Genomic DNA, 12,464 nt, shown 5'->3' with positions numbered 1-12,464 from the left:
GTAAATCTGAGAAATGACTGCATTCATAATTCAAGCACCTCCTAAAGAATCTCAAGGAGATACCCATAATGGCTAAAATACCACCTTTTTTTATTGCCTGAGGATTGCCATTTAGAGAGGAACAAGGCAATGTGTGTTCTAAAGGGAAATAGATAATTGTGCATGCAGACATTCGGGGGGAAATGGCAAATCAAGTATTCCTAGCAGAAGGTAAACATGCGTATTTTTTTATTGGCTACGAAGCTCAAATTTATGAAAATGATCGGATTTATATGCCTCAAAATCATCCAGGAAATCGAATTTACTATGTCTGACGTCATCTAGGAGCGCCACTGGGTTTTCGTCTGCTGGCCTCCGAAATGGGCTCGACTAATCAGCCCTGATTTCATCCATATTTCTTTATCATATTAACTATTCCGAAAGCTTAAGGCAGTCGAGGCATATCCACAATGATATTTGGAGGTAAGTGCACGAGAAGACAGGAAGTCGTGGCGTCTGGAGATACAATATTTGACCGATAATAACAGGTGATAAATGGCTATCCAGCTAGCTAGCTAGCCATGACTAGTGTTCGCTGATGTCAAGCCATAAATTCTGACTTTGCCTGGCCTTCTCACTTCACTATTATTTTCACCCCACGAAAGTTTACTTTTCTAACTATGCCCACAACAGTAGGTAATTGTCATCCAATTATTTGATCATGTTTTGTAGCCAGTATGAGTATTCTCAAGCTTGTTTGAATGACATGAGGAAACACCCAACTAGATTGCTACTCTTTACTCCCATCCCAACTCAAATTTCAGTTTTAGCTATAGAACTATCAAGAGAGCTTAATCAATTTAATATCAGATGTGAACATGTTAAGTTATAGTGCAGTTTGTCCAATGTTTTACATTGCGAATGACAACATGATCTATGCCTTGAGACCATTGCTCCTATTCAAAAAAGATGACAACAGCATCTTTCACCAAATAGGCCTACTGTAGCGAATAACGCTAATTTCTTCATGGACATGTCAAAGATTGGTTATATTGGGGGAAATGTTGGCACTAGATTTCTGAAAATATCAAGTGTCCTGCGCTCCTCTTCACATGGAAAGTGAGGCATGTGATATGAATGTGGGTCATTTAACACGTTTATATAAGGTTTTATAAAGAAAGGGAGGATGTGTGTGGGTGGAAGAGGGTTTGTTGTGTAGGTGTTTAACAGTCTCATCTGTCTTCACCCTTACGTTTCCCTCGCCTAGCTTCCTACTAATAATCCAATTGACTGTGGAGAAAATACACAACCGCGTCATGGGACAAGACAATATATAATTAGGCTAGCTGAAAAAAATGGTTCTGAATAATCTGAAAGCATTTGTGGTTGCAGCAGCTGAGGTGTAGAGAAGTCTCTCCATTACTCTCTTACTCACTCTCCCTCTTGTGCTGTGATTCACTATGTCATACAGTTCAGCCTGTAACATAACTTGTTGCCATGGGGAGAAAGCAATATGGCATAGACCATAAATGAGTTGAAGTGTGTGCCTGATCTTTATGGGGCTGTTGGTTTTCTCACCTCCTGTCGTCACATGATGGCAAATAGGCCTAATTATTCAAGGAAATAATATCCAGAGTTAAAAGCTGCAATATGTAGCTTTTTGGGCGACCTGACCAAATTCACATAGATGTGTGTTATAGATCTGTCATTCTGATTGAAAGCAAGTCTAAGAAGCAGTAGATGTGTTCTATGTGCGCTATTTCTATTTGTCCCTTAAGTGTTGTTTTTGCGTCTTTTACTTTAGGTTTTGTACACCAGCTTCAAACAGCTGAATATACAATATTTTTGGTTATGGAAAATATACTTCAAAGCAGTTTAGAAGGTACAATGATTCTCTATACTATACTTGCTTGTTTTGTCACCAAACTGAAATCAGGCAAACTATTAGAATTTGAGCAATCAGTAAATTGCGGAGCGATTCCTGAATAGTGCATCTTTAACTGAAATTCTGTTTGTTTGTGTCCATCTTTTTGTGGATCTCCTGTGTCTAGGTCTGAAAACACACTCTCAAACATCTTGGCACTCTAAGCCTGGCTTGTGACGTGGGTCTAGTATGTGTTGATGTAGTATGTTAAGGTGAATCCTTGCGGTCGTCTGGCGGCTGGTCACACTGTCTCTCTCTGTGTTTCTAGGTGAAGCGGTGGACGAGGTCAGCTGCAGGTTCTCAGAGCTGGTTCCTGTGGTGCTGACTGCCTGGCCAACAGGCTCCACTCCCCGTGTTGCACAGTAAAGAGCCTTTCACGCCCAGACAAGACCACACGACACCGCCATGAAGCCGGGTCACGAGCGCAATCAGGAGTGCCTGCCTCCCAAGAAGAGGGATCTCAACAACAGCACCAGTAGTAGTAGTAGTGCGGGAGGAGGGGCAGGCAGTGGAGTGGGAGGGGGTGGTGGTGGGGGAGGGGGGGAGGAAGTGCCCTCCACTCAGAGCTCAGGGGTCGGTGGTGACACTCAGGGAGGTGGCACAGCAGAGGAGTGGCTGCATGCTCAGCCTGGTCTACACTATGGAGTAGAGAGTGCTGAGGGCCTCCAAGGGCTGCCTGTTGACCAGTACAGCATGCTCTATAGGGTGGCTCTCCCCTCTGTCTCCTACTCCCAGACCAGTCTACACCCAGTGTTAAGCCATATCTCTCCAGCTTACACTGTCCCCTCATCTCTCCTACAGCATCATCCAGGTATCTCCTATCCCCCTCTAGGCTATGCCCAGATCCCCCACTCCTCTTTCCAGTTTGTCTCTCCATACGGTGCAGTCCCTTATGCAGTTCCCCCTGGCTTTGTTCCCAGCACCCTGATCTCCCCCTCAGTTGCCCTCTCCCAGCCCCACCTGGTCCCCTACCAGTCAGTCATACAGGAGGGGTTGGTCTCCCCTCCTACCCAGGCCCATGTATCTGCCCATGCCTTTGCCAAAGTGGGGTCGTCCGGAGGGGTCCCGCTGATGCTGACCTCGGAACAGGCTGCCCAGCACCAGCAGCACCTGGGCCCGCTGCCCGCCGCAGAGCTCAGTCCTCGGGGAGTGCCTGTCTTTTACCACCCTCAGGGCACCAGGGCTGCGCCTGCCCCCAGGGACCCCTACAGCAGGGAGCAGGAGACAGACAGGGATAGGGAGGTGAATGGGGGGGAGAGGGAGCAGGCAGCCAGGGAGATGCTCCAGGACTCAGTCTACAATGCCAGGAATGCAAGGCTGCTGCAGGCAGCATCTGCCTCTGCAGCACTGGAGCACGCACAGGACAGAAGCTTGAAGAGCCGCAGGCTGGACGAGAGGGCTTCGCCTGGGCAGCGCAGCACCCCAGACACTGACCTGGAGGTAAGACTTGAGGTTTTGTTGTAGTAACTTACACTTATTTATTTTAAATAAATGTTTTATTTTCAAATTGTTTTCGAATAAGGAGAGTTTTGATTTGATTTTGAATTGTCCAAAATTCTGACTTTATTTAGTGCACTTTACTTTTTATAGTGTCTGCTGTGACAGTTGCACAATATCCATGTTCCCCTCCACTTCCTTCCTTTATTACTTGAGGGTGTGCTGATCATTGGGCAACCAGTCACATCCACACACTGCCTGCTGCTTCAAGGAAAGACTAAAAATGCTCTGGTTTGTGGTCTCGACTAGAGTTGATAAGAAACCACTGCTTTCCGAGGCTTAATAATGGTGGTTGAGAGGAGGTACAGGAGGACAAAACTTCAGTCTTTTTTCCTTTTTCTCAGACACAATTTTTTACATTTTAAAGATAAAAAGGTTGATTGAAATGTGTTAAGATGTATCTTTTGTCATCCTCAAGGTTCAGCAGGTCGTTGGTCGCCTAGCCTCTCCTGTCCAAGGTGTGAGTGGAGGGCGCAAAGAGGTGTCCTTTGGTCCCCTGAACCTATCCCAGGGCTCCCAGAGAGGCAGAGAGGCTCATGGGGAGGCAGGGGAGAGTGCTGGCCGGACAGCATACGCGATCCACCCTGCGGTGTATGGAGACCCCAGGGTGACGGCCCATCAACAGCAGGCAGGGCAGCCAGGCCACGCGGTCATCTTGGCCAATGGACAGACAGTCCTGGTCCCCTTAGACTATCACCAACATCAACAGCCACCCCAGCACTACCCCAGCCAGACCAGTGACGACACCTCTGCTGTCACCATGGCCTCCCCCACCACCTACTCTAAAGCCTCTGAGTCTCCAGCCAGAGTGTGCCTCCCAGACAGGGCTGTGGTGGAACTGGCCGCCGTGGAGCAGCAGCCTATTTCTGTCCCATTCGCGGCAGCCCTCACGCAGGCCCTTGCCCCGGCGCCCACCCCTGCCCCCTCCAATCCCTCCCATTTCATGAAGGGGGCCATCATCCAGCTGGCCACGGGGGAGCTGAAGCGCGTGGAGGACCTGCAGACTCAGGATTTTGTGCGGAGTGCTGAGGTGAGCGGGGGGCTGAAGATCGACTCCAGCATGGTGGTGGACATCAGGACCAGCCAGCAGAGACTCGGCCTGGTGGCGCTGCACTTCACAGTGGGCGAGCAGCAGAGCAAGGTGACTATTGACGTGCCCCCGGAACATCCCTTCTTTGTGTTTGGCCAGGGCTGGTCCTCCTGCAGCCCAGAGCGCACGGTCCAGCTCTATGGCCTGGCCTGCCACCACCTGCAGGTAGGAGACGTGTGTGTGTCCATCACTCTGCAGCAGCCGCCCCAGCAACAGAAACAGCCCCTGCAGCAACAACAGCAGCAGCAGCAGACCCAAGCCAGGACTTCCACCAAAGTCAACTCCACATCAGGGGCCATCGGCCAGCCCATGGGGCCCCCTGCCCCCCAGCAGCCCAGGCCACAGCCTCACTTCAGGATGGAACGTGTCCACAGAGAGAGGGAGAGGGGGGATAAAGAGGAGCCCATGCAACTAGGGGGTGTTGGGCAGAGTGAGATGCCCACCAGACCAAATAGGACTTCAGCAGAGCACACTAGGAGCCAGAGCAGTTACTATTTGCACACAGAGGGTTCTGCTCGTCCAGGGGCGGGGGTGGGAGTGGTGTCGACAGTGTCGAGCACGTCTCAGAGGCGCTGGTCCGCCCCCGGCCTTCAGAGATACATGAAGGTAGAGGAAGGGGCGCACCCTCAGCTGGGCCCCTCCGGCTCCTCTCGACCCTCCTTCATCCCACAGGAGGTCAAACTGTCCATCGAGGGGCGCTCTAATGCTGGGAAGTAGCACCAACCATGGCAGTCCACACCACAGAAGAGACTGTCAGAGGAGTGAAAGCATCAGAGAGGGGGAAAGGGGAAAAAGAGTGGGAATGTAGCCTCTGAATGTTTGATATTTTGCACACCTAATAAGATTACAAGTTCTTTGTTTTCATGGGAACTACCTGGTCTGGAGGCTGGTCAGGTCCGCTCTATTTGCCTGTCAGTCAGTCAGGACAGCTCCTGGTCCAGTGATCAGGAGATTGGGTCTCTGCTCTCCCAGGCTGACAGGGAGCGGATGCAGAAGCAGGGAGTGTATGTAGCTGGTGAATCACCTACCAAAGTCTTCAGACTGCATCTTCCTTCCGCCCTACCAACCTCTCAGTACCATCCTTATCAGAGGTGAACCAACCCTCAGAACCATCCTTATCAGAGGTGAACCAACCCCTCAGAACCATCCTTATCAGAGGTGAACCAACCCCTCAGAACCATCCTTATCAGAGGTGAACCAACCCCTCAGAACCATCCTTATCAGAGGTGAACCAACCCCTCAGAACCATCCTTATCAGAGGTGAACCAACCCCTCAGAACCATCCTTATCAGAGGTGAACCAACCCCTCAGAACCATCCTTATCAGAGGTGATCGCATTCACTGGACTTTCTCTTTTTGACCAAACTATCTCCTCTGGAAACCCAAGACTGGGGAGAATATATAGCCCATGTCTGGTAGACAGACAACAGGGTCTGACACAGTGACAAGAACATAGCTATCCTATTATGCTCTGTCTCCCCCCACATTTCTATTTTGGTCTGTTACCTTCAAAAGCGTTCTCCCAAAAAGAAGAAAAGACTAAAGGCACACTTGCGGTGCTGAATTGCTGGCATCGGCACATAGATGCTTTTCCCTCTAATGATGTTAGTTCTCTTGATGCAGACTCTTGACGTGTCATCGTCAATTAGTGTGCTTCTCTAGTAGGAGCAGAGGACTTCTACTAAGGCACAGACACTCTCCCTCATCTCCCTGCCTCTCCTCGTAGGGCCCAGTCTGCTGAGAGAGGGTCTGAGAGGAGGGCAGGCAGCCTTAGAGGTCTTTCAATCAGCTCCTTCAATCAACCAATCAGAACCTAGGAAACCGCTCACTCCTTTCGTAAGGCACCAACCACGCTTCCCCGTTTTTCATTTTACACCCCAACCCCACTTTGTGCCACGGTTACATGTCAGTTTAACCTTTCGAAAGAAACCAAAAGAGATCATGCATTCCAGTATCATAGTGATTATCAGAGTGACCACAAGACAACACAACACTCATCTTCCCGAATGCAGCCCTCCCTGCCTGCTATACCGCTCAGCATTCCTCTGCCTGACTGGTGACTGTTTACTGTCGTTGTATTAGTAGGTACCACTACTGGAGGCACGGGCTGCTCCACTAATGTCACCTGTAGGAATGAAGCCTGCATGGAGCAGTACTGGCTGCAGGCAATTGGCCTGCTCAGGCCGCAGCCCGTCGTGGACGGTGAGGGCCAAAGAGTGGGACCCCCGCCCCCATAGAGCCATGTTGGCACCCATAGAATCTCTTTCAGTGCAGCAGCCCCTGGGCCTATGAGGGGAGCCCTGTGTGTGTTGGAGGGGATGGAGTTGGCCCTGCTTCATACCTATTTCACACTATTGTCTCAACACAAACTGGGGGGATCTTTTGGCTTGCTTTCCAGTGAATATAATTGGTTTAAGGTTAGCCTGCCATTTTCCATCCTGGTTTAGGTTGTTCATGGCTAGCTAACTATGTGCCTCTGCTCGTTTAAAAGCAGGATGGCGCTAGATATGTTATCTGGCCAGGTCAGCATACACGACTGTGTGAAATGGATATATGAGTCTAGTCAATCCTTGCTCAGTTACCAAAATCAAAGCAATAGTGGCGTTCCTGTTTATTTGGTGTTTTCTGTGTATTTTGTTATTGTTTTTATATAAATATACAGCTTGCGTATCAGACCTAATACTATCTTTAACCCTGACCTGAAACGTTCCTGCTTTTCAAAGGTGATGCACAATTTGTCTCTGAAATGTTTTGTTCTTTGTATGGTTATTACAGATTCACAATCAAAGCATGCCTTTTGAAAATAATTTGTTTTCAAAAACCAGGCATTTCTTCTGGAGAGAATAGTCTCATTTTTGACGGACTGGTGGTTCGGGCTCTGATCCTCACTGATAGTGTTTTATATGGTTTTATATAGTTACCCTATATGGTTTTATATAGTTACCCTATATGGTTACCCTATATGGTTTTATATAGTTACCCTATATGGTTTTATATGGTTACCCTATATGGTTTTATATAGTTTCCCTATGTGGTTACCCTATATGGTTTTATATGGTTACCCTATATGGTTTTATATGGTTACCCTATATGGTTTTATATGGTTACCCTATATGGTTTTATATGGTTACCCTATATGGTTACCCTATATGGTTACCCTATATGGTTTTTTATGGTTACCTTATATGGTTTTTTATGGTTACCTTATATGGTTTTTTATGGTTACCTTATATGGTTTTATATGGTTACCCTATATGGTTTATGTAGAATTGTTTTATTTTGTCCATGGCAATATTATTTCCAGTGGACCTTAAGATTGTCTTGTATTGCACATAGAAAACTTCACCTGTTGATTCACACTGACCTTGTAATGGGAATTACAAATGTTTTTGTAGTTATTACATTTTTTAAAAAGTATTCTTAAGGTAGTTTTGGCAATAGAGAAGCTAACTTGCATGGTTGACACTGTTTACAAATTAGCCAAGACAAAATGCTGCAGTTTCCTTTTTCGGACACAGATTTTAGTCACAGAAACTTCAAGTGGATAAAATCAAGATGAAGTGCAATTAGAGCAGATGTAAAAATCACTCAGACATTTAGTTTATGTCATTCCATAAAGCAGCCAGACATTTAGTTTGATATGTCATTCCATAAAGCAGCTAGACATTTAGTTTGATATGTCATTCCATAAAGCAACCAGACATTCAGTTTGATATGTCATTCCATAAAGCAGCCAGACATTCAGTTTGATATGTCATTCCATAAAGCAGCCAGACATTCAGTTTGATATGTCATTCCATAAAGCAACCAGACATTCAGTTTGATATGTCATTCCATAAAGCAGCTAGACATTTAGTTTGATATGTCATTCCATAAAGCAACCAGACATTCAGTTTGATATGTCATTCCATAAAGCAGCCAGACATTCAGTTTGATATGTCATTCCATAAAGCAACCAGACATTCAGTTTGATATGTCATTCCATAAAGCAGCCAGACATTCAGTTTGATATGTCATTCCATAAAGCAGCCAGACATTCAGTTTGATATGTCATTCCATAAAGCAGCCAGACATTTAGTTTATGTCATTCCATAAAGCAGCCAGACATTTAGTTTATGTCATTCCATAAAGCAGCCAGACATTTAGTTTGTCATTCCATAAAGTAGCTAGACATTTAGTTTGATATGTCATTCCATAAAGCAACCAGACATTCAGTTTGATATGTCATTCCACAAAGCAGTCAGATATTCCCATTAGTTTATAGTAATTCCAGTTATTTTTTATTCTAAAATGTCTTTACTATTAATGCTCTTGTCAGAAAGACATTTCACCTCAGTTTTGTCTAGTTTTAATGTCTCTGGTCACTTCTGAACCGGTAGTCCTGTCTGTAAATGATGTGTATTTGTTTTGATATCACCTGTGTCACAAGATGTGCTCCAACACAGATCCAAGCATTAATATCCCAGGCTCACTGATACTGTGTGAGAAGGTAACTGTGTGTTAGAGCATCTATCTACTGGCCTGTCTGTACCTGTATCCTGGGCTTTGAGCTCTGAGGTGAAGACTGGTGATTGTGTGTGTTGACACCCAATGCCTTCTAATGGACTGGAGTCCCTCATCCACGCTATTTATAGATGGCTGTGTCAAATCTAGTTCATACACCCCTTCCAACCCCACTGCCTCCACAACATTTCTGTTGAGTGGAGCCCCCAGGGACTCACGGTTCACTGAGGATAAAACCTCTGACTGTCTTCGACAACAAGGAGAGGGGAGGTCCGTTAGGCCTGATCAGGGCAGAGTCACATACCATTTGATACCGTCATGACAACCAATCTGAAATTTTGTTGAAATATAAATGTTTTTAAATACGGTAGTGGTCAAATGCCATACAGAGATGAGCTGGATGATTTTACACAGTGGAGCAGTAGACATTTAGCCATAAACCGCTCAATACTTATTCATTTATTTTTTACAGTGATTACGTTTGTTAAAATGTTTTTTGCTATAAGCAATAGAGTTACACAGAATACCTGAAAACGTCATGTAGTATAAGCATGTGCTATGCAGTAAACTCTGAAGTATTCTGCTCTTCAGTGTCAAAGTGCACCTACTACGGGGTAGGACAGGTTTGTAATGTATATAAGAAGGTGGCTGATGCAGTCATTGTACACTGATTTCTCTGAGTACTATTGCTTATCAGTGCCCACTCTTGGGTGTCTGAATATAGTGGATTTATTTTGTCAGGTTAAGTTTTTGTTCAGACCCTTAGTTGTCACTAACCTACGTTCAGCACAGTGTTTTGTTCCAGTCAGCTCAGCCTATGACATCCACCTTCCGCTGCCAGGCAGTACGGGACAAATCATGACCAGAGATAGGTATGCATGTGTAACTCCAATTTTGATGTAAATCTGTCATTGACATCTATGGATTTGTGCTGAAATTCAAATTATGTGCATGGATATCCAGTTAGATTTTGGCCTTATGACCTCTCTTGGTCACGTGTAGCAATACCTTGTTTAGATATGGTATGAATGTTAAGGTGTGTATTCAGCCCTGTAGGGTCAGAGTCTTCTCTTTGGTGAACTTTTACTCTCCAAAATGTACTGCCTTACCAAGGGCTCACAGCTGGGCCTGTCTCACATTTTATAGGAGATGGTGTGGAGAGTGCAGATGCTCTGAAAAAGGACGATGTCAACAGCCTGCCTGTGTCTGTGCACTGTTGTCAAATGTTTTGGGAATGGGTTGCATCTCATGTCCCACCTCCCTGGGGGCTCTTCCAGAAAGCAGGATCAATGAGTTAGCCAGCTAACGGTCCCCCAAAAAACGTAAATAACAGCATTTTCTTTCGAGAATTATGAACTTGAAATTTGTAATGGTATAATTGACTTGACAACCAACAATCCATATTCAGGTTTAGTTTTCTCAATGAAAATTAAGAGATTTATTTGGCTGCTTATCAAAGTTAACTGGCTATGGTAATGATCCTGCTTGCTGGAACACCCCACTGCTCATCACTCTTTCCTCCAGATATTCTTACTGCAGTAAAATATCATGGAACAGAACTCCTCACATGCACAAACAGCACTTCTGTGTCTTACCACCTCCTCTCCTCCCTTTGCCATGCCACACAACATGTGTATCAAACTCAGTATTCTGGTCTGGGACAACCATTCTAGGTGCAAGCAGTGCCTCCTGTTTCTTTACCTCTTCCTCTCTGTCTTGAACACAGTATGTGGTAGTGGCTGTATGACCACTCTGACTCTCAGGAGACAGTCAAGTGGACAGGCACATTAGCAGCACGCCCTCTGTTACACTCAGACTAGCATCGTTCTCAGACTTCTGCTTGGAGCGTGAAAGTGGTACTTCAGCCGGTTTCTAGGTTCTTCTCTTAACTCTAACCATCGTAAGAAAGGGGAAACATTTGACCTGTACGTTTTTGACCTCACTCTTCTTATTACAATTTTATTCAAGAAAGAAAATTGCACTAATTTGCCATCCTTTATAGTATTATAAAATTAACGGTTAGTTAATTGAAGTTTTTAATTATTAGCGCTAAACAACACAAAACCCAATGAAACAATCACTTGACTGTTGTGCATGTTTGTAGAGATAATATTTTATGTGGCTATTATCAAGCTTGTCAATAACGCCTTAAGATCTGCTTTGTACAATGTGTTAATGGAATGATGCTTATAAGTGACCCAGTTTCCCTGTTTTTCTGTAGCTGCAAAGGTGGATCAGTTCACTCTTGTTGTATTGACCCCCTCTTGGCACTCTCCCGGTGTTTTATTCATAAGCAGAAAGGCATTTGGAGATGGATTGTATCTCTGGATAGGGATAGGTTACAGGGAGGGATCATGTAAGAGTGAGTCCCTAGCACTGCTTGAAAGCTGGACCAGTAACTGACTCGCTGTTTCTTTTCTTTTTCTTTTTTAAACACACGCACCACCCTCTGTTGTTAATGTGAGTGGACGTTGGGAGTAGGTCCCTGAAGGTGAGGTTGTGCTCAATGTATTTTAGTTCTGGTCCTGTCTGATCTACATGGGAGAGAATGTGAGGCTTTTCAAACCAGTGACAACTTTCCTTTATTGGTAACTGTATGATCTGTTTTTGTTTTGTGATTATGGAAAAAGGCTTTATGACCCTTGTATAAAGTAGCCCTGTTGGTCTGATCTTGTATGACTGAGGTAAATAGACTGGATGGGATGGTGTTGTTGCCAGGCACTAGAGATGCATAATTAAATCAGGAAGATGGGAATGGTTAAAAGTTTTAATGGAGTTGTTGTGTATTTTCAGATTTGACATTTGTATTTTGGCACTAAAGTTACTGCTTTTTACGTGACATTTGACCAGTTTTAAAAGAAACAGCATCCTTTTTTTAAAGTATAAAATCTGCAAAATATATGCAATGATGTATATGTAATATTCAATCCTCAAATATAATCCAGGTTGTATAAACTTTTGTATAGTGAGTTTTAATATTGTATGGCCGTACCAATATGTATTGATTCTTATCAAAAGCCTTAGTTGTCTACCCAAAGTGCTCCCTTAGAATACAGTACCCTACACCTATCTGAACTTTACAAAGCATTAATAACTATTTTGTTTGCGTTATTTTATTTGTACCCTTTTTGAATAAAATAGATTTGTACTGTATATTTGTACCGCTGTGAACTACTTAAGGCTGTTTTGTTTTTGTTTTGCTGTTTTAATTCTATGTACTTAAGGACACAAAGATATTGTATTTTTATTGTTACAGCTAACTTCTTGGAGACATTGCATTTATCATGTTTGTTAAGTAAACACAATAATATATATATATATATATATACTTACTATTACCCTATGTCCGGAGTTGTGTTTTATTTGGTCTCTTCTTTGACTGGTCCACATGGAGAGGTGATATGTGGGTTCTGGAGCTAGTTCCAGGGTCATAAACCATCTCATCTGCAGCTTTGGGTTATCAATGATTTA

The 12,464-nt window shown here is 44.6% G+C and overlaps 1 protein-coding gene across 1 annotated transcript; it reads left to right on the top strand.

The window, feature by feature from the left end:
* Window positions 1-317: 317 nt before the first annotated feature.
* Window positions 318-12,336, top strand: LOC139576050 (ataxin-1-like). Its single transcript, XM_071401668.1, has 3 exons — window positions 318-462; window positions 2,172-3,343; window positions 3,819-12,336. Exons 2-3 carry the CDS (start codon window positions 2,309-2,311, stop codon window positions 5,205-5,207), a joined length of 2,424 nt encoding a protein of 807 aa, XP_071257769.1. The 5' UTR covers window positions 318-462; window positions 2,172-2,308; the 3' UTR covers window positions 5,208-12,336.
* Window positions 12,337-12,464: the final 128 nt, after the last annotated feature.

Source organism: Salvelinus alpinus, chromosome 5, assembly GCF_045679555.1.
Source record: "Salvelinus alpinus chromosome 5, SLU_Salpinus.1, whole genome shotgun sequence".
Lineage (NCBI taxonomy): Eukaryota > Metazoa > Chordata > Actinopteri > Salmoniformes > Salmonidae > Salvelinus > Salvelinus alpinus.
Note: the sequence above shows the minus strand (reverse complement) of the source record. Positions and strands in the feature narration are given on the sequence as shown.